The 22,150-nt window shown below is 44.8% G+C and overlaps 1 protein-coding gene across 6 annotated transcripts in view; it reads right to left on the bottom strand.

Moving 5' to 3' along the window:
* LOC102390570 (SREBF chaperone) overlaps positions 1-22,150 on the bottom strand; it is a 98,213-nt gene that overhangs the window by 38,277 nt on the left and 37,786 nt on the right. For 3 of the 6 annotated variants that reach the window (XM_025272558.2, XM_025272556.2, XM_025272559.2), the window contains one exon: positions 10,286-10,505. In XM_025272558.2, coding sequence (XP_025128343.1) covers positions 10,286-10,407 — 122 coding nt within the window. In that variant the 5' untranslated portion in view covers positions 10,408-10,505. Of the gene's footprint in view, positions 1-10,285; positions 10,506-10,610; positions 10,633-10,846; positions 10,887-22,150 lie in introns of those variants that run through there. The other 3 variants (XM_044933825.1, XM_044933824.1, XM_044933823.1) reach the window with 3 other exon arrangements.

The raw sequence follows: 22,150 nt of genomic DNA, 5'->3' as shown, positions 1-22,150 counted from the left end.
CACTCCCACGACAACTTGCAGACACTGCTCCTCAATTCACCTGCTTAATTAATGTAAGATATGTGAGGTGGGAACATGTCCTTCTAACTTTCGCATCCTCATACCAGCCACACGGAAGATGTTCAAGATGTGCAGGCTGATTTTTAACCTACCAGACGCTGTACCAAGGACTAGCTTCATGGTGTGCACCTATGTGGCTGCGTAAGGCCCCACGTTCAGAAGGGCCTGGAGCTTGGGGTTTAACGCTCTGCAGTAGATATGTAGAAATTCTTAACAAATCTATCTTTTGATTTGTGCTTCATAAACCAAATCCATCACATCGGCGCATGATGCGGAGTATAGGTTCACAGGTGGTCCCTCCACCCTTGGACAGGTGCGTGACCACCAGCACCCCTGCCCACCTGCGTCCCAGGATCTGGCCATCCCCTCCCAGTCCAGGTATCCATGTGCTGCTGCTGCCTACAGGTGCCCAACCAAAACCAGTAGGTGTTCAGCAGCGCACACCTTGCTGGGTCCTGGAGTTGGGTGAGGCGTTGGCCGTGGCTTATCCCAGGCTGGCTGCACCACAGCACAGTGGATGGCAGGAGCAACTTGGCAGGAGGAAGCCTTTCACCTACTCGCATCTGAGCATACTGCAGCACCTTGAGTGGTACTTTCCCCCTGCCTTTTGAGGAGGCAGCCCTGCACCTTCATGCTGCACTGGGTAACGATGGTGTTACGATGGGAGCTCAGGAGACACTGAAGACACACAGGAAGAGCACCCAGAAAGATGGCACGTGGGGGCGTGGCACAGGACTCCCCTCCGGAGGCACCAGCAGTCGGACGTGCTTCCTCTCTCCCCTTCTCAGGGGAGAGCAGCGCAGAACTAGGGTGGGGCGGTGAAAGTCTACAAGGGGAAACTTCTGAGATCTCCTGATCTCTCTTCTGTTTGAGGAAGTCTGGGTTGATAAGGGCGCCTTTGATCTCCTCCAAGCCCTTCAGAGCTTTTCCGGAGTTTGTGTGCAGGGCCAGGGGTAACTTCTGTTTGGAGGGAGCCTCTGGCTTCGGAGTGCTGAACAGGACCCAGGAGCGGCTGCTGTAGCTGGGCCCTGGGCTCCTGCATCTGGGTTTGGGGACACAGGTCCATGGTGCTCGGACGTCCTTCCTGGCCCATCAGCCCAGCTCTCAAAGCACAGGTGCAGACTCGGCTTCTGTTACTCAGATTTCTTTCTCATTCGTGAAAAGAATCTAATCATGTTCAGAGTGGTCACAGGGTACAGAAAGAAGGAGCCTGCTCTATGAGCCCCTGTATGCCCACCTGCAAAGGGGCCACGACAATCATGGGAAAACCTGAGCCACGGCAGACACGGGAGAGAGAGGTTGAGAGCAGAGGCCACCACAACCGAGACGTCCAGTCTCAGCCTGAAAGGGCTGCTTTGCTCCAGAGAAAAGGGAGGAGGAAAGGGCCATGTCTGCACTGGGATACCCACACACCCTGAAGGATTCACCTCCCTCAGGGGGTTTGGAATGGTCTCATGGTGATTCCAACTTGCTCTCTAAGGTAAAATTCACCCTCTGTAACCACGAGCAGCACGTTATGGAATCATAAGTGACCCACTGACCCCCACATAAACCTCTGGCCCCCAGGGACGGCAACCCAGCTGGCCTGGCACCCAGACACTGTTCCTTCACGCCACGGTGCACCCACCACTTCCCACAGCAGGCCCAAGCAACAGCACCCTCTGCCTTGCTGGGCCGCTACTGGGCATCCTGGTGGCTGAACTAGCTCTAGGAAATGTAAACAGACACCTGTCGCCACAGTGCCTACTTGCTACAAGTTTCATCAGATTTTCCCAAAGGAAAGCGCATTCATGGCTCCCAGGGTGACCCTGTGATGATGAACAGGTGCACAGCTCAGGAAGCTGCTAGAGCCAGACAGAGGTAACGAAAGCAGCAGTCCCTTCATCAAGCTGAACAAGTCTCTCGTTCCATGTACAATACAGGTAAGCAGTTGAATGGAGCCTGGGCATCTAGTGAAATCACTAAAAGCGTTCTATTCACTTCTCCAAAGAAGACATACAGATGGCCAATAACCACATGAAAAGATGCTCGACAGCACTAATTATTCAGCTCAGTTCAGTCGCTCAGTAGTGTCTGACTCTTTGCAACCCCATGAATCGCAGCACACCAGGCCTCCCATCACTCAGACTCACGTCCATCGAATCAGTGATGCCATCCAGCCATCTCATCCTCTGTCGTCCCCTTCTCCTCCTGCCCCCAATCCCTCCCAGCATCAGAGTCTTTTCCAATGAGTCAACTCTTCCATGAGGTGGCCAAAGTACTGGAGTTTCAGCTTCAGCATCATTCCTTCCAAAGAAATCCCAGGGCTGATCTTCAGAATGGACTGGTTGGATCTCCTTGCAGTTCAAGGGACTCTCAAGAGTCTTTTCCAACACCACAGTTCAAAAGCACCAATTCTTCGGCGCTCACCCTTCTTCATAGTCCAACTCTCACATCCATACATGACCACAGGAAAAACCATAGCCTAGACTAGACGGACCTTTGTTGGCAAAGTAATATCTCTGCTTTTGAATATGCTATCTAGGTTGGTCATAACTTTCCTTCCAAGGAGTAAGCGTCTTTTAATTTCATGGCTGCAGTCACCATCTGCAGTGATTTTGGAGCCCAAAAAAATAAAGTCTGACACTGTTTCCACTGTTTGCTCATCTATTTCCCATGAAGTGATGGGACCGGATGCCATGATCTTCGTTTTCTGCATGTTGAGCTTTAAGCCAACTTTTTCACTCTCCACTTTCACTTTCATCAAGAGGCTTTTGAGTTCCTCTTCACTTTCTGCCATAAGGGTGGTGTCATCTGCGTATCTGAGGTTATTGATATTTCTCCTGGCAATCTTGATTCCAGATTGTGCTTCTTCCAGTCCAGTGTTTCTCATGATGTACTCTGCATAGAAGTTAAATAAGCAGGGTGACAATATACAGCCTTGACGTACTCCTTTTCCTATTTGGAACCAGTCTGTTGTTCCATGTCCAGTTCTAACTGTTGCTTCCTGACCTGCATACAAACTTCTCAAGAGGCAGGTCAGGTGGTCTGGTATTCCCATCTCTTTCAGAATTTTCCACAGTTTATTGTGATCCACACAGTCAAAGGCTTTGGCATAGTCAATAAAGCAGAAATAGATGCTTTCTGGAACTCTCTTGCTTTTTCCATGATCCAGCGGATGTTGGCAATTTGATCTCTGGTTCATCTGCCTTTTCTAAAACCAGCTGGAACATCTGGAAGTTCATAGATAATGTACTGTTAAGCCTGGCTTGGAAAATTTTGAGTATTACTTTAGTAGTGTGTGAGATGAGTGCAATTGTGTGGTAGTTTGAGCATTCTTTGGCATTGCCTTTCTTTGGGATTGGAATGAAAACTGACCTTTTCTAGTCCTGTGGCCACTGCTGAGTTTTCCAAATTTGCTGGCATATTGAGTGCAGCACTTTCACAGCATCATCTTTCAGGATTTGAAATAGCTCAACTGGAATTCCATCACCTCCACTAGCTTTGTTCATAGTGATGCTTTCTAAGGCCCACTTGACTTCACATTCCAGGATGCCTGGCTCTAGGTCAGTGATTACACCATCGTGATTATCTGGGTCATGAAGATCTTTTTTGTACAGTTCTTCTGTGTATTCTTGCCATCTCTTCTTAATATCTTCTGCTTCTGTTAGGTCCATACCATTTCTGTCCTCTATCGAGCCCATCTTTGCACGAAATGTTCCCTTTGTATCTCTAATTTTCTTGATGAGATCTCTAGTCTTTCCCATTCTGTTGTTTTCCTCTATTTCTTTGCATTGATCACTGAAGAAGGCTTTCTTATCTCTTCTTGCTATTCTTTGGAACTCTGTATTCAGATGCTTTTATCTTTACTTTTCTCCTTTGCTTTTCACTTCTCTTCCTTTCACAGCTATTTGTATGGCGTTCCCAGACAGCCATTTTGCTTTTTTTGCATTTCTTTTCCATGAGGATGGTCTTGATCCCTGTCTCCTGTACAATGTCATGAACCTCATTCCATAGTTCATCAGGCACTCTATCTATCAGATCTAGGCCCTTAAATCTATTTTTCACTTCCACTGTAGCTACCATACGATCCAGCAGTCCCAGTCCTGGGAATATATTTGGAGCAAATGCTAATTCAAAAAGGTAACAGGCACTCTTAGGTTCACAGCAGCACTCCTTACAACAGCCAAGACATGGAAACCACCTAAATGCCCACAGACAGATGAGTAGATACAGAAGATGTAGCACATTAAAAAAAAAAAAAAAGGAATATTAGTTATAAAAAGGAATGAAATAACGCCATTTGCAGCAACATGGACGGACCCAGAGATGATCATACGAAGTGAACTCAGCAAGAGAAAGACAAGTATTATATTATATCAGTTATATGTGGAAGCTAAAATATGACACAAATGAACTTATTTACAAACAGAAACAGACTCACAGACATAGAAATTTAAAACCAGTTACCAAAGGGGAAAGGGGAAGGATAAATAAGGAGTTTAGGATTAGCAAATAAAAACTATATTAAAAAATAGATAAAACAAGGTCCTACTCTACAGCAAAGGGAAAAATATTCAATATCCTGTAACAAACCATAATGGAAAGAATATGAAAAATAGTATGTATACATGGATAACGGAATCACTTTGCTGTAGAGTAGAAACTGACACAACATAATAAATCAACTATCCTTCAATTAAAAACAAAAATTACAGGAACTTCCCTGGTAGTCCAGTGGTTAAGGATCCACCCTGCAGGGGCTTCCCTGGTGGCTCAGCGGATGAAAATCCACCTGCCAACGCGTGACACGTGGGTTTGATCTCTGGTCCAGGAAGATGCCACATGCCAAGGGGCAACTAAACCTGTGTGCCAGCACTACTGAAGTCAGGCGCCCAGAGCCCATGCTCCGTGATGAGAGAGGCCCGTGCAATGAGACGCCCACACCACAACTGCAGAGCAGCCCCGCGCACAGCAACTAGAGAAAAGCCCATGCAGCAAGAGGACCCAGCGCAGCCAACAGAAATATACAAAAATTATTTTTTTTAATAATAATAAACACACAAACTTAAAAGAAAAAAAAATCCAGTGGCACTGCAATTGTCTCTCTGAGGCTGAGACTGTGGGAGGGTCTGTGTTCAGCATTACCATCTGGCACAGCTCTTGGCATATACTACAGCCATCTTGATTGAGGTAGCTATAAAACTCAACTGCATGCACTCTCCTCAACGACTACTATGTAGGGCCACTACCTCAAAAAGCCTCTCTGTCCTCTGTCTAGGCAGATCCTGGCCCACTGGCCCACTGCAACTGAGACTCTCTTTCTCCAGCTTCTTGGTCAAGGAGCAGACCCCTGCAGTGAAAGTTAACAGCACCAAAGTGTTCTTCATAAAGTTCATGTCACCCCAGTGAAGTGGAGAAACCACAGATGTGGATCCACCACACAGACCTGCCAGTTGCAGCACACCACTTACTATCTCTCCCTACAAGTTTCATCAGCAGCAGAGGAGCTAGGGAATAACCACCTCCTCCAAGGATGTCAGGCGAGCAAATGAAACAGCATGTGTGGAAGCGCTTGCACACGAAGCCAGTGCTCAGTGAAGATGAGTCTCCACTCCCTCTCGCCAGCCCAGTCCACCCTGAGGGCCACCACCCGTTCCCAGGACTGATGTTCCGCCAGACACACCTGTGGGATCTAAGACAGGTGTCCGCCCAGCTTGGCTGCAACTGGGCTGCTGCTGCTGTTCAGTCACCAAGCTGCGGCCGACTCTTTGTGACCCCATGGACTGCAGCACGCCAGGCTTCCCTGTCCCTCACCAGCTCCTGGAGTTTGCCTAAGTTCAAGTCCATCGAATCAGTGATGCCATCCAACCATCTCATCTTCTGTCACCCTCTTCTCCTTCTACCTTCAATCTTTCCCAGCATCAGGGTCTTTTCCAATGAATCGGCTCTTCGCAACAGGTGGCCAAAGAACTGGAGCTTCAGCTTCAGTGTCAGTCCTTCCAATGAGTATTCAGAACTGATTTCCTTTAGGATTGACTGGTATGATCTCCTTGCTGTCCAACGCACTCTCAAGACTCTTCTCCAGCACCACAGTTCGAAAGCATCAATTCTTCGGCACTCTGCCTTCTTTTATGGTCCAACTCTCACATCCATACCTGACCACTGCAAAGACCATAGCATTGATTATATGGAACTTTGTTGGCAAAGTGATGTCTCTGCTTTTTAACACACTGTCTTGGTCATAGCTTTCATTCCAAGAAGCAACTGTCTTCTAATTTCAAGGTTGCAGTCACCATCCACAGTGATTTCAGAACCCAAGAGGAGGAAATGTGTCACTGCTTCCACCTTTTTCCCTTGTTTGCCATGCAGTCATAGCAGCAAATGTCACGATCTTCATTTTTTGAATGCTGACTTTTAGCCAGCTTTTTCACTCTCCTGTTTCACCCTCATCAAGAGGCTCTTTAGTTCCTTTTGCCTTCTGCCATTAGAGTGGTATCATCTGCATACCTGAGGTTGTTGATATTTCTCTCAGTAATCTTGATTCCACTTGTAACTCAGCCAGCCCGGCATTTCGAATGATGTGCTCTGCATATGAGTTAAATAAACAGGGTGACAATGTACAGCCTTGACGTATTCCTTTCTTAATTTTGAACATCAGTTGTTCCAAATAAGGTTGTAACTGTTGCTTCTTGACCTGCATACAGGTTTCTCAGGGGACAGGTAACAGGTAACCTGTCTTAGGAGACAGGTCTGGTATTCTCATTCTGGAATTCCCTTGCTTTCTCTATGATCCAATGAATGTTGGCAATTTGATCTCTAGTTCCTCTGCCTTTTCTAAACCCAGCTTATACATCTGGAAGTTCCTGATTCAAGTACTGCTGAAGCCTAGCTTGAAGGATTTTGAGCATAACATTACTAGCATGGGAGATAACTGCAACTGTCCAGTAGTTTGAGCATTCATAAAGAAAGCTGAGTGTCAAAGAATTGATGCTTTTGAACCGTGGTGCTGGAGAAGACTTTTTAGAGTCCCTTGGACTGCAAGGAGATCTAACCAGTCCATCCTAAAGGAGATCAGGCCTAGGTGTTCATTGGAAGGACTGATTTTGAAGCTGAAACTCCAATACTTTGGCCATCTGATGCGAAGAGCTGACTCACTGGAAAAGACCCTGATGCTGGAAAAGATTGAGGGAAGGAGGAGAAGGGGATGACAGAGGATGAGATGGTTGGATGGCATCACCGACTCAATGGACATGGGTTTGGGTGGACTCTGGGAGTTGGTGATAAACAGGGAGGCCTGGCGTGCTGTGGTTCATGGCGTCACAAAGAGTCGGACATGACTGAGTGACGGAACTGAACTGAACTTGAACATTCTTTAGTACTGTCTTCTTGGGAAACTGGGATGAAGACTGACCTTCTCCAGTCCTGTGGCCCCTGCTGGGTTTTCCAAATTTGCTGACATACTGGGTGGATCACTTTAAAAGCATCATCTTTTAGGATTTTAAGTAGCTCTACTGGAATTTCATCATCTCCACTAACTTTACTGGCAGCAGTGCTTCTTAAGGCCCACTTGACTTCACACTCCAGGATGTACAGCTCTAGGTGAGTGATCACACCATTGTGGTTATCTGGGTCAATAAGATCTTTTCTGTACAGTTCTTATGTGTATTCCTGCCACCTCTTTTTGATCTCTTCTGCTTCTATTAGGTCTTTACCACTTCTGTCTTTTACTATGTCAATCACTGCATGAAATGTTCTTTTGATATCTCAAATTTTCTTGAAGCGATCAGTAGTTGTTCCCCATTCTATTGTTTTCCTCTATTTCTTTGCATTGTTCATTGAAAAAGGCCTTCTTGTCTCTCTCTGCTATTCTCTGGAACTCTGCATTCAGGTGAGCATACCCTTCCCTCTCTCCCTTGCTTTTTGCTTTTCTTCTGCAACTGGGCTACACTGGTTGCTAAATACTATCACATTTGCCTCTTCCCCCATCCCCAGCCCCATTCTAATTCACCTTGAGTCACAGAATCTTCCATACTTGAGACCTTAGCCACAAAGGTCAGAAAGTTTTCATACCAGAGGCCCCTACCATAAATCCAAGGACAATTTGTTTTGAAACACATGTGTGATATCAAATTATTCATTCAAAGATAAATCCCAGTTGCACCCAGCTACATTCACAGCTGCTGCCCACATCACACACTCCCTGTCTGGGAAGCTGTCTAGACCCAGCTGGCCAAATCCAATCCTCAGAAGGCGAGTGGCAAGAAGAAACACCCTTTCCTTTCTGTTACTAGAGCTGTCCTTGTGGAAAGCGAGTCACAACTACCTCTTCAACTGCCCATTGAGAAGACAAGTTTAATTCAGGGTGTTCATCCATTATGGATTTACTTAGCGCCGTCCCAGGTGCAAAGGCACATACACAGAGGCTATCACAGAAGTGAGAATTTAGGACAGGGGAGCTGGACACCACCCATCCCTACAGAAGGCGATAGGAGCAATAATGACCATGAGTGTCACCACAAACCGCTGCTCCAGAAGTCAGAATAAAAAGTACTTTTAGCTGAGATGTGGTAGAACTTTTCAAGACAGACACACAGTCTAGTGTTCTCAGCATGTAGGCCCCTGGCCTGGGAAGTTGTTTAGAGACGCACATTCTTGGCTTCACTCAGACCTGAGGAACGAGAAACTCTGGGGTAGAGCCCGGCAGTTTCGTTTAACGGGCCCTCCTGGTGATTCTGATGCTAGAGCAGCTTTAAGAATCACTGCCCAAGCACATGAGCCAGACCTAGAAAAGGATGATTCTCAAAGACAGAGATGCGTAAATTGACTTAAAGGAAAGAATACAAGCAAAACCAAGAGCTGGGTTCTCAGAACACTCCTAATTCATCAGGTGCAGGATAAAGCCACAAGCATCTTATCATGTACAACACAAATTAACAAAGTTTAAACAAATACTCTGAACCAGAGTGACGAGAGCGGGGCCACAGTGCCACAGGTGCAGGCACCAGGATCCCCGGCCTGGATCTGAACTCGGTTCCCTGCTCACTGGCTGTGCAGACTAGGCAAGCTTTAATCCTCCATCCTCCCTTTGGTTAAATGGAAATATAACTGTACCATTTCCCAAGGTTTTTATGAGGATCAACGAGACATTTAATTATATACCTGCTGAAGGGTCCAGCAGGAAACTCTCAATGAATATGCTCATCTTTCCTTGTCCTAATTAAGGAAGAACTTGGGATCATTAACAACTGAACAGCGAGTTCAGTCCTGAACCATCCTTCTTCCAACACAGCAATGTAAACTTCTATAAACATTAGATGTGCAATGAATCTGGAAACCAGAATTCTTCCCAGAGACCAGGACAACGAGGTGGGCTCTTTTCTTGTCAGTGTTTGCGAGCCAGAGGGGACCCCTGGTTATCACCTTACATCAAGCCTCTCCTTCTACAGTGTCTTCTTCAGCCACAGCTTTCAGGGTTCTCCGGGGCCCTGGGACAGCACAACAGACATGGAGAGAGGGCGGCACAGCTCTCAGTGCTGGTGAGCGCGGCAGGCCCAGGGACCAACCAGGTCAGAAGGAGGCTCCTCAGGAACACAAGAAAATGACTGGAGAGGGAGGTGCCTGGTGATCCAGAGGTTAAGAATCCACCTTGCAATGCAGGAGAGACCGGTATGATCCCTGGTCCAGGACCTAAGACCCCACATACTGCAAGACAACTAAGTCCAAGAACCAGAGAGCCCGCACGCTGCAAGTACTGGGCCCACACACAACTAGAGAGTCCATGCAACAAAAGATCCTGCGTGAGGCAATGACAGGCCCGTATGTAGAAAACCCTATCCTGGGATTAGCCTGCAACACTGATGGTATCCCAAGAATTGCTGAAATGGACTGTTCTTGCAACACTCCTAGGCTCCTGCTCTTAACCAGATACCAAAAGGAAGCTACCACTGCTGAGAAGGAAAATTAAAAGATCACACTTTTATTCATCCTGCAGTTTCTTAGAAACATCTCAACGTTATTTTGAGAAATTCTCAATAATATGAACAAACCTGGCGACTTACTAAATTAGGGCGAGCCTGGACTGTTCTAGTGCAGTGGCTTCCACCCCAGGACTAGAGCTTCCCACTGGTGGGCCGGGATGAGCCTCAAGTTCTACTGTGTAAAAAGACACAGTCCAAGGGCTACACAACAGTCAGGGTTAGGAGGTCGACTGGCCCACCATATCCAGGGCAACTTGGAAACATACCAGCAGGCTAAGATGCAGAGCCCCGTGAAGAGAATGATGGGGATGGGGTAGGACGCACAGAACAGCCCATGGTTGTAGAAGGCCTGAGATATCTTCTCACGCAGCCTTTCAGTCAGGGTCATCCTCAGCTGAAGTCACCTTGCTGCCATCCCGGAAAGTGACCATGGATCAGCCTGGCAAACGCTGGATGGCACTGACAATGTATACCATTTGCAGACACCTGGCAAGAAGGGAGAAAAGCAAATTAGCAAAGAGTACCTGGCTGTGAACACTAGGGCACCCAGGGGAGGTGGCGGGGATGTGGAGACCCAATCAGGATGTGTACAGGCAAGAGCTGGAGACATCCACTCCAGCCCACACATGCATATGCACATGTGCATAATCTTGGTCAGCTCCCAGTGACTGTGGGCAGTGTCCAAGTAAGTCTAACCAAAGAAACCAAAAAACTGCCCCTCTAGCTCTAGAAGCAAACTCTCAACCGTCTTCCACATTAGGCACTGTCTTAAAAAGGCCATTCCCTCGAGAGGGCATTGTTCTCATATGTGGCACAGGAAAGCATGCCTGTGTAATCGACAGCACCTTCAGCTGCTCTCAGCCAAATGGACATTCTGGAAACCCTCCCCCCCTGTTCTCTGTGCAAAGGCCAGACCAAGAGAAATCCTTGGGAAAAACCTTCAAGGACTAACCCCTCAAAAAACACATTTCTTGCACAAACAGTGATTCACTGATAAAGAACGTTCAGTGAGGTCAGCCCTCAACGTAAAAACACCAAAAAGCCTAGGCCCCTGACATAAAACAAACTGCACTGCAAGGTGGAAGTCTCTGCTTCTGATCCCCCGTTGCTCTGGGAACATGTGGGGCAGAGGGCCCCTTCTGCTCCTGCTGCCCAAGCTGTCTCTTTCTTTGAGTGACAGCGCCCAGCGCGACTCAGAACACTAGCTTTCTGCACAAGATCCGCCCTGCATGGACTGTGATTTAAGGTCCTCTCCCTGACCCCCACCAGGCTGGTCATGTCTGTCTCCCTGGACTTTGACTTCTGATAAAAAGAAGCAAAACTGGACATGGTGGTACTGAATCCTCCCTGAGAGGTTCCAGCTCCCAGATCACTTTGCTGCTCTGGCTCCAGTCCTTTCTGAAGATTTATTAGGTCTTCCTTCCGGCCATCCCATATCCTTCCAATTAAATCTCCGTTTTGTCTGTGCGTTGCTTCCCAACAGAGAAACTTACACCCCAAAAAATCAGAATATAAAATTCTAATAGAAAGGCCCAGAGATCTAGAATTCCTTTCCCTGCTGAGCTCTCCAATGAAATTCACGTTTAAATCTACTTCTGGAATTCCCCAGTGGTCCAGTGGTTAAGAATCCACCTGCCAATGCAGGGGACACAGGTTCAATCCCTGGTCTGGGAAGATTTCACACGCTGTGGAGCAATGAAGCCCGCGGGCCACAACCACTGAGAGCATTGTACTAAAGCCCATGAGCCGCAACTGCTGAAGGCGCGTGCACCGACAGCCCGTGCTCCACAGCAGAAGCCGCGGCAAGGAGAGACCACACGGCACGACTAGACAGCAGCCCCCTACCTGCTGCAACAAGAAAAAAGCCAGCATAGAGCAATAAAGACCCAGCACAGCCATTACATTAACAAATAAAAATAAAACCATATTTCTTAAAAAAAAAAAAAAAAAAAATCTACTTCTGTTCCGTGTTGCTCTTTTCCAGTCTGTGCTACACAGAACCTGCCCAGACGTGTGTCTCAGCGTGATCTGGCTCACTGATGAAACCCAGGCCAAAGAGGTGATGCCTCAGAAGTGTGAGACCAGAAAAGAGAAGCGAGAGCAGTCACACCACAGCCGGTTAACAAGAAGGGATTCACTCCATCAGCCTTCCTGGAGGCACAAGTGGCAAGCATGCGTGCAATCCTCCAGTCCAAGAACCTTCTAAGCAAACACGACACCGAGCCTCTGTGGGTCAACTCAAAAGGCAGCAGGCAGGGGAGCCAGCAAGTGACAGCTCTGCCCAAGTAGCAGAGCTGCTGACAAGAGCCCAGCCAGTTCCCAGGCTCACCTGCAGCCCCAGAGCTCACGAAGGTCTCAGGCCAGGGCCCACAGAACGACCCTGCAGCCGCGCTCCCCACCAGCATAACCCAGGACTCTGGGGAAGTGACCTTTCTGCTCCCACGCCCCTAACCCTCCATCCTGCCCCAAGGGGGAAACGAACACTAATGAGAAGCCTGTCTGTGGAAAGACACTGTCAGGAACAAGCTGGAGCTTTTCCAACCTCAGTCCTCTGCCAAGCCCCACGTCTCTTCCCCTAAAGGTCCCCAAACCAAGTCCACCAGGAAACTGTGATCCTACTAATCCTAATCTTCTTCTCAGGCCTCTTCTGTTATCTTATACATGAAATTACTAATATGAGGAAACAAAAACAAAAACATCTCCCTTCATTCTGCACCAAGTCCAAGTCTTTTCTGACATGATCTTAGTCATTTTCATTTCCCATTCATCTTTATTATGAAGTAAAGTTATGACCAACCTAGATAGCATATTCAAAAGCAGAGACATTACTTTGCCAATAAAGGTTCGTCTAGTCAAGGCTATGGTTTTTCCAGTGGTCATGTATGGATGTGAGAGTTGGACTGTGAAGAAAGCTGAGTGCCAAAGAATTGATGCTTTTGAACTGTGGTGTTGGAGAAGACTCTTGAGAGTCCCTTGGACTGCAAGGAGATCCAACCAGTCCATTCTGAAGGAGATCAGCCCTGGGATTTCTTTGGAAGGAATGATGCTGAAGCTGAAACTCCAGTACTTTGGCCACCTCATGGAAGAGTTGACTCATTGGAAAAGACTCTGATGCTGGGAGGGATTGGGGGCAGGAGGAAAAGGGGATGACAGAGGATAAGATGGCTGGATGGCATCACCAACTCGGTGGACCTGAGTCTGAGTGAACTCCGGGAGTTGGTGATGGACAGGGAGGCCTGGAGTGCTGCAATTCATGGGGTCGCAAAGAGTCAGACACAACTGAGTGACTGAACTGAACTGAATTGTTCATTTTCATAGCACCCGGAAAACAAAATCATGAAACAAACAAAAAAAGAAGTCCAAATTCTAGTTCCTTACACAGCCCACCTACCTGGACCTGGCAAGAGAATTAACTTATCTTTCCTCCACTATGTTCACTTTGACACAAAGCTATTTCAAAGCCCAATTTATCCAACCTGAACTGAAATTTTCTCTTTCCTACATTGCCCCACACTTATAAATTTCTTCAGCTCAAAATCTACACTCTGAACTCAGCTTCCCGAATTTAAAGAGACACAACAGTTTTTACGTGATATGTACACATACAGTGGAATGTTATTTGGCCACAGAAAGGAATGAGGTTCTGATATACACTACAACATGGATAGACCCTGCAAACATGCTAAATGAAATAAGGCAGATGCAACAAGACAAACTTTATGTGATGCCACTTATAAGAAACATCTAGATTAGGAAAATTCATAGAGACAGAAGACAGATTAGAGGTTACTAGGAGCCTGGGGACAGAGAGGATAGGGAGTTACTAATTACAGCTTCTTTCTGGGTTGATGAAAAGTTTTCGAAATAGATAATGGTGATGGCTGCACAACACTGTGGATGTAATTAATGTCCCTGAACTGCACAATTAAAAATAGTTAACATGGCAAATTTTATGTTTATACATATTTTAACACAATAAAAATAATTTAAAAAATTAAAAACATAATTTAAAAAAATAAAAAATAGTGACTTGAAATAATTTTTAAAAATTAAAAATAGACACAATATGTAGAAGGGATGGAGGCCCTAGGGGCCTGAGTGGACCTATTACACAAAAATGTAAATGATTTTGTCCAATGCCTTCATGGGAGACCCTGCTACAAGCAAAAACAAAGGGCTCTGTTGTTATAGACCAAAATTATAGAGCTGTATCGGAGAAGGCAATGGCACCCCACTCCAGTACTCTTGCCTGGAAAAATCCCACAGACGGAGGAGCCTGGTAGACTGCAGTCCATGGGGTCGTGAAGAGTCGGACAGGACTGAGTGACTTCACTTTCACTTTTCACTTTCATGCATTGGAGAAGGAAACAGCAACCCACTCCAGTGTTCTTGCCTGGAGAATCCCAGGGACGGGGAAGCCTGGTGGGCTGCCATCTCTGGGGTCGCACAGAGTTGGACACGACTGAAGCGACTTAGCAGCAGCAGCAGCATAGAGCTGTATGTATCAAGAAAAAAAACTATTGGAACCAGGACAAAGAACAGCCCTGGAGGAAGTCTACAGTGAGGACAAGCCCAGATCAAGTCAGACCCACTGGCTCAGAGGACAAAGGGCACAAAGAACAGGAGGAGTCCCTGAGGGCAGGCTGGGGAGGCAGACAGGTGCCACTGTGTCACGAGCTTGCCGAACCTGTGATTCTGAACCAGCCCCAAATCAGATCACAGATGCGCAAGTTTTAGAAAAATCCATACACGTTAACATACATTAACATAGAACATTTTTTTTTTTTTAAAGAGATGATGGTCTATTTTGTGCCTATATTCACCAAACTTTCAGCATTTAAAATTCTCTTCAACCAACTCACACAAGTTAAACACTCAACCAAGAAAAATAAATGTGTCAAACCTCAAGGAGAGAGTAGGAAAAGAGATGCAAAAAACGACATAGACTGCAGGCTCTGTCTCAAAGCTTTCCAAGATCATTTGTTGAAAAGCCTTACCATCTCCCCTAAATTTCAGCCATACTGGACCCATCATGCTTATTCTTACCACAAATATTTACTATCTCCTTTCTCTGGAATAAATACCCAGAAGTGAAACTGCTAGGAAACATAAAATGTACTATACAACCTAAGACTGCCAACGTATTTTCCAGAGTACCCACACCGTTTTACACTTCCACCAGACGCGACTTCGTTTCCTGGCATCCTTACCAGCATTTGGTATTGCTACTATTCTTTATTTTAGCAGGATTAATAGGAGTGTATAAGTATCTTATTTGATCTTGATTTGCATTTCCCTAATGGCTAGTGAGAGGAAAACGAGAAAAAGAAAGATACACCCATTTGAATGCAGAGTTTCAAAGAATAGCAAGGAGAGATAAGAAAGCTTTCTTCAGTGATCAATACAAAGAAATAGAGGAAAACAACAGAATGGGAAAAACTAGAGGTCTCGTCAAGAAAATTAAAGACACAAAGGGAACATTTCATGCGAAGAAGGGCACAATAAAGGACAGAAATGGTGTGGACCTAACAGAAGCAAAAGATATTAAGAAGAGATGGCAAGAATACACAGAACTGTACAAAAAAGATCTTCATGACCCAGATAGTCACGATGGTATGATCACTCACCTAGAGCCAGACATCCTGGAATGTGAAGTCAAGTGGGGCTTAGGAAGCATCACTATGAACAAAGCTAGTGGAGGCGATGGAATTCCAGTTGAGCTATTTCAAATCCTAAAAGATGATGCTGTGCAAGTGCTGCACTCAATATGCCAGCAAATTTGGAAAACTCAGCAGTGGCCACAGGACTGGAAAAGGTCAGTTTTCATTCTAATCCCAAAGAAAGGCAATGCCAAAGAATGCTCAAGCTACTGCACAATTGCACTCATCTCACATGCTAGTAAAGTAATACTCAAAATTTTCCAAGCCAGGCTTAACAGTACATTATCTGTGAACTTCCAGATGTTCCAGCTGGATTTAGAAAAGGCAGAGGAACCAGAGATCAAATTGCCAACATTCACTACTAGATCATCGAAAAAGCAAGAGAGTTCCAGAAAAACATCTACTTCTGCTTTACTGACTACACCAAAGCCTTTGTGTGGATCACAGTGAACTGTGGAAAATTCTTCAGGAGATGGGAATACCAGACCACCTTACCTGACTCCTGAGAAATCTGTATGCAGGTCAAGAAGAGACAGTTAGAGCTGGACATGGAACAACAGACTGGTTCCAAATCGGGAAAGGAGTGCATCAAGGCTGTATATTGTCACCCTGCTTATTTAACTTATATGCAGAATACATCAACATCATGCGAAATGCCAGGCTGGATGAAGCACAAGCTGGAATCAAGATTTCTGGGAGAAATATCAATAACCTCAGATACAGATGGGCAAATGACACCACACTTATGGCAGAAAGTGAAGAGCCTAGAGGAACTAAAGAGCCTCTTGACGAAAGTGAAAGAGGAGAGTGAAAAAGTTGGCTTAAAACTCAACATTCAGAAAATTAATATCATGGCATCCAGTGCCATCACTTCATGGTCAATAGATGGGGAAACAATGGAAACAGTGAAGAGACTTTATTTTGGGGGCCTCCAAAATCACTGCAGATTGTGACTGCAGCCATGAAATTAAGACACTTGTTCCTTGGAAGAAAAGCTATGACCAACCTAGACAGCATATTAAAAAACAGAGACTACTTTACCAACAAAAGTCTGTCCAGTCAATACTAGTTAAATCTTCTTTAAAGATTTGACAGAATTTACTAGTGAAGCCATCTGATCTTGGGCTTTTTCCTTCTGTGTGGGAAGTTTTTAAACTATTAACTCAATCTCTTTATCTGTCAAGTCTATTCAGATTTTCTATTTCTTCTTGAATAAATTTTGTTAGTTTGTGTGTTTCCAGAAATTTGTCCATTTCACCTAGGCTATCTTATTTATTAGCATAATATTTGCCGTTCATAGTATTATAGTCATTTTTATTACTGAAGGTTGGTGGTACTGTCCCGTTCCCACTTTCTGTAATGATTCCAGTTATTTGAGCTTCCTCTTATTCTCTGTTGATCTTTTAATAAAACAAACTCTTGCTTTTATGTACTTCACTATTTTCCTAGTTTCTCTGCATTTGTTTACACTCTAGTCTTTATTATTTTCTTCCTTCTCTTTGTTTTGGGTTTATTTTTATCTTTTCTAGCTTCTTCTTTTTCTTCTTTCTCTAGTTTCTTAAGGTTACTGATCTGTTTTTTGTTTTTTAATACAGGCACTAACAGTTGTAAATTTCCCTCTAAACACAACTTTAGTTGTATCCCACAGCTTCTGTATTTGTGAATTTTTGTTTGGTTTTCATTCATCTCAAAAGTATTTTCTAACTCCTCACGTACTTTCTTCTTTGATCCACTAGGTATTTAGGAGTTGCTGAGATCTCCTTATATAATATATTCTAGTTATTCTAGATGTAAGTCCCTGCCAGATATGTTGTTCACAAATATTGTCTTCAAATCTGTAACCTGTCTTCTTAAAATTCTTTTCACAGACTCTATGATAGAGCCAAAGCTTTTAATTTTTTTTTTTTGATTTATTTATTTATTTTGGCGGGACTGGTTCTTTATTTCAAAAAGACATTTATCAATTTTCAGTATCAAAGCCGTTACACTATTGGTTTTTTTTTCTCCCAGTTGGTCCCCAAAGAGACCACACCAAAGGAGAGAACATTTTAAGCCAATTAAGCTGCAAGATGCACCCCTAACAGACCTCACTGAAACCTCATCAAAAAAGGGGGATTGGGTAGGGAAAGAAACTTTAAAAGATCAGCGCCCTGCTAGCCCACAGACTGTAGAGAGCTCTCACAGGCAGAGGGGTGACCAGTGTGCCTCAACCCCAAAGCAGCAAAGTTCCAAAATATAAAAATTTACAAGTTTTGTACATACGCTTTTCAAGATTTCTCCAGCAGTAACCGATACAAAGCACAATGAGATGGCACTTTTAGAGACAGCAGCTTCAGACCCAGAAAAGGGTGATGAGATGAGTTTCATATGGCTAAATCAGTGGCAAAACATAATTTTCTTTCCTTTCTTTCAAGGAGGCAGGTGAGCAAATAAGTGGTCACTTTAACATAAGGGGCACATGATCCATTCTGTGAGCAGTTGGGAACAGGGTAGAGCTGGGACAAGGATTTGGTCTCAGGTTTCACCATCTTAATTGTTTGGTCACTTCTGATGAAAAAAGAAAAAAAAAAAAGGTTTTCCAAAGATACCGTAAAGCTGAAAACCTGAACAGCATTTTTTTTTTTTTTTTTTTTTTTGGTTAACTCCTCCTGGAATCATCTTTCTGGTTTGGCAGGTACTTTTTACAGGGCAATGAGGTTTCCCCAAATGGAGCCTTTCTCTGAGCTGCTAGGCTCTCAGTAAGGCAGGCCCAAACCTTTTCCCTTTCTCTCTGGAGAAGGTAATATGCATTAAGCTGAAATGTTACCTTCCAAAAGTGAGAAAGGGATTAGACTGCTGCTTCAGTTCTACGGAATTATCTGGAATGTTTTTTTACAAATGGTTGTAACATCAAGAACAAAAAAGGTAATTACAAAATGTGTACATCACAACATGCTTTTAAAGACACTTTGTATTGTGCTCACATTCCCTTAAACGTTGTTCCCAAAGGTGCTCAGCCTCTAGCCCAACTGGAATCTCTGGGGAGAGGCAGAGACCGTTTGGCAAAAAGGACACAGGAGTAGGGGGGTGGGAGAGGTGGCGAAAGGATATTTAGCTTTTAATTTTTGATCAAGTCTAATTTATCCTATTTTTTCCCCCTTTATGGATCATGCTTTAGGTGCCATGTATAAGAATTCTTCACCAGACTTCCTTGGTGGTGCAGTGGATAGGAATCCACCTTTCAAAGCAGGCGACACAGGTTCGATCCCTGGTCTGGAAAGATCCCACATGCTGAGAAGCAACTAAGTCGGTGGGCCACAACCACTGAGACAGTGCTCTGGAGCTTGCAAGCCGAAGTTACTGAGCCCACATGCCACAACTATTGAAGCCCATGCACCCTAGAGCCTGCACACCCCAACTACTGAAGCCTTCACTCTAGAGAGTCTGTGCTCTGCAACCAGAGAAGCCACCACAATGAGAAGCGATGAGAAGCTCATGCAAAGAGTAGCCCCTGCTCATTGCAACTAGAGAAAGTCCATCCAAAGCAATGAAGACCCAGCACAGCCAAAAAAAATTAAAATGCTACAATAGATAAAAAATAAATTTTTAAAAAAGAATTCTTCACCAAGCTTTACTTCTAAAATCTTTCTCTGATGTTTTCTCCTAAAATTTTTAATTGTTGTATATTAGTGGCTCAGCGGTGTTTGACTCTCTGCGACCCCATGGACTGTAGCCCACCAGGCGTCTCTGCCCATGGAATTCTTCAGCCGTTTCCTTCTCCAGGGGATCTTCTGGAACCAGGGATCAAACCTGGGTCTCCTGCATTGCAGGCTATCCTTTACTGTCTGCTGCTGCTGCTGCTGCTAAGTCGCTTCAGTCGTGTCCGACTCTGTGCGACCCCATAGACGGCAGCCCATGAGGCTCCACCATCCCTGGGATTCTCCAGGCAAGAACACTGGAGCAGGTTGCCATTTCCTTCTCCAATGCATGAAAGTGAAAAGTGAAAGTGAAGTCACTCAGTCGTGTCCGACTCTTAGTGACCCCATGGACTGCAGGCTCTCCATGGGATTTTCCAGGCAAGAGTACTAGAGTGGGGTGACATTACCTTCTCTGTTTACTGTCTGAGCCCACCTTAAATCTATGAAACATTTGAGTCACTTTTTTGTGTAAGATGTGAGGTTAGGTTTGCATTTTGTTTTTCCCTGTGGATAACCAATTGTTGCAACACTGAATGTTAAAAAGACTACCTTTCCTCCACTGAATTGCTTTGGCACCTGTCTTAGCCCTCTGGGCTGTTACAGCAAAAATAGCATACACTGGGTGGCTTAAACAATAAATATTTACTCTTCACACTTCCGGAGTCTAGGAGTCCAGGCCGAGGCACTGGCGGGCTCAGCTGCTGCTGAGGGCCCATCTCCTGGTTCACTGGTGGCCATCTGCTCACCGCCTTCACCTGGCACAAAAGGCAGTGAGAGCTCTCTGCAGCCTCATTTATGGGGCTGATTCCCATTCATGAGGACTCCACCCTCATGACGTAATTATCCCCCCAAAGGCTATGACTTCCTGATATAATCACACTGAGGGTTTCAACATAAGAACCTGCGGGGCACACAAACATTCAGTCAAAAAGCAACTGGCTGTACTTGTGTGAGTCTATTTCTAGGTTTTCTAAACTGTTGCACTGATCTGTGCGTCTGTCCCTCCCCCAGCACCACGTGGTCTTGATGACTGTAGCTCTAAAGTCTTGAAATGGGTAGAGAGAGTCCTCTCATTCTATTCTTCTTCAAAATTGTTTTACCTTTCCTAGTTTCTTTGCCTTTCCATATAGATATTAGAGTAATCTTGTCTATGTCTAAAAAAAATCTTGCTAGAATTTTGATAGGAATTACAATAAACTTGCATTATCAATTTTGAGAAGAAATGATATTGCTGCTATGTTTAGTCTTCCAACCTATGAACGAAATATCTCTATTTAATCTTTGATTTTTTCCCCTTGGCAGCACTGCAGCTTATGGGATCTTAGTTCCCTGACCAGAGACTGAACTCATGTCCCCTGCAATGGAAGCAGAGTCTTAACCATTCACATGAACTCCCTCTTTAATCATTACTGTATTACTTTAATCATTACTGTTTTTAGCGTACAAGTGCTATACATGTTTTGTTAGATTTACACCCAATTTTTTTTGACTGGTTCTGTTTTCAATTTCAGTTTCCCCGTGTTAATCGCTCATACAAAGAAATAACTGATTTCAATATGTTGCTCTTGTATCCTGCATTTGTGCTGAACTCAATAATTAGCTCCAGTCTTTTTTGTACATTCCTTGGGATTTTCTAAGTAGAATATCATGTCAACTGCATAAGAAACATCTTTCTTTCTTCCTATAATGTCCACACACACTTTTACTGCACTCCATCTCCACTCCTTCTGAGACTTCGATAACATGAAAGATAAACGTTTTGTTATTTTCCCATGGGCCCTGAAGATCCCTTCATTTTTCTTCAGTTTATTTTAAAAATCTGTTGTTCAAATACATACGTTTTGCCCTTCTACTTTCAGGTTAACTGACTTCTTAATATATCTCTATTCTGTCACTGAGTCCACTCAATGAATTTTAAATATAGTTTCACTTATAAAACTTCCAATTTAAGTGTCTATCTTTCCATTTGTTTCAGAAATGTTCACCCTCGAGGAATAACGTGGTAGTCCAGGGGTAAAGAATCTGCCTGCCAATGCAGGAGACACAGGTTCGACCCCTGGTCCAGTAAGATCCCCAAAGCTGCGGAGCAACTAAGCCCATGTGCCGCAACTGTGGAGTCTGTGCTCTGGAGCGTGGGAGCCGCAACCCTGCAACCGCGCGCTACAGACCCTGTGCTCTCTGCAAGGCAAGCCACGGCCGCGAGAATCCTGTGCACCGCAACCAGCGAGCAGCCTCCCCCGCCACAACTAGAGAAAAGCCCACGCGGCAACAAAGACACAGCACGGCCAAACAGAAACAAACTTAAAAAAAAAAAAGAATGTGCACCCTCAAGTATTACAGCCAGGTTTTAACTAATAATTATAGTTTAAATCCTTTGTGATTCCAACATCTTTGTTATGTCATGATGGCCATCTGCTGACTATCTTTGCCCCTTAGGAGATGGTAAGATTTTCCTGAGTAATTTTGAATGTTTGGATACTATGCTACGTTATCCTGGATCTTGTTCAAGTCCAATAGAAAATGGTGGGCTTTTTTCTTTTTAGTTTTTAATTGGACGATATTTGCTTTACAATATTGTGTTGGTTTCTGCCATTATCAATATGAATCAGCCGGAGGTATACATACGCCCCCTCCCTCTTAAACCTCCTCCCACCTCCCACCCCAACCCACCCCTCCAGGTTGTTACGGAGTCCCTGATTTGAGCTCCCTACCTCATACAGCAAATTTCCACTAGCTAACTATTTTACATATTGCAATGTATATGCTTCCATCCTGCTCTCTCAATTCGTCCCAC

The sequence above is a fragment of the Bubalus bubalis genome, chromosome 21, assembly GCF_019923935.1.
Source record: "Bubalus bubalis isolate 160015118507 breed Murrah chromosome 21, NDDB_SH_1, whole genome shotgun sequence".
In the NCBI taxonomy this organism is placed as follows: domain Eukaryota; kingdom Metazoa; phylum Chordata; class Mammalia; order Artiodactyla; family Bovidae; genus Bubalus; species Bubalus bubalis.
This window is presented reverse-complemented; position numbering and strand designations above follow the sequence as displayed.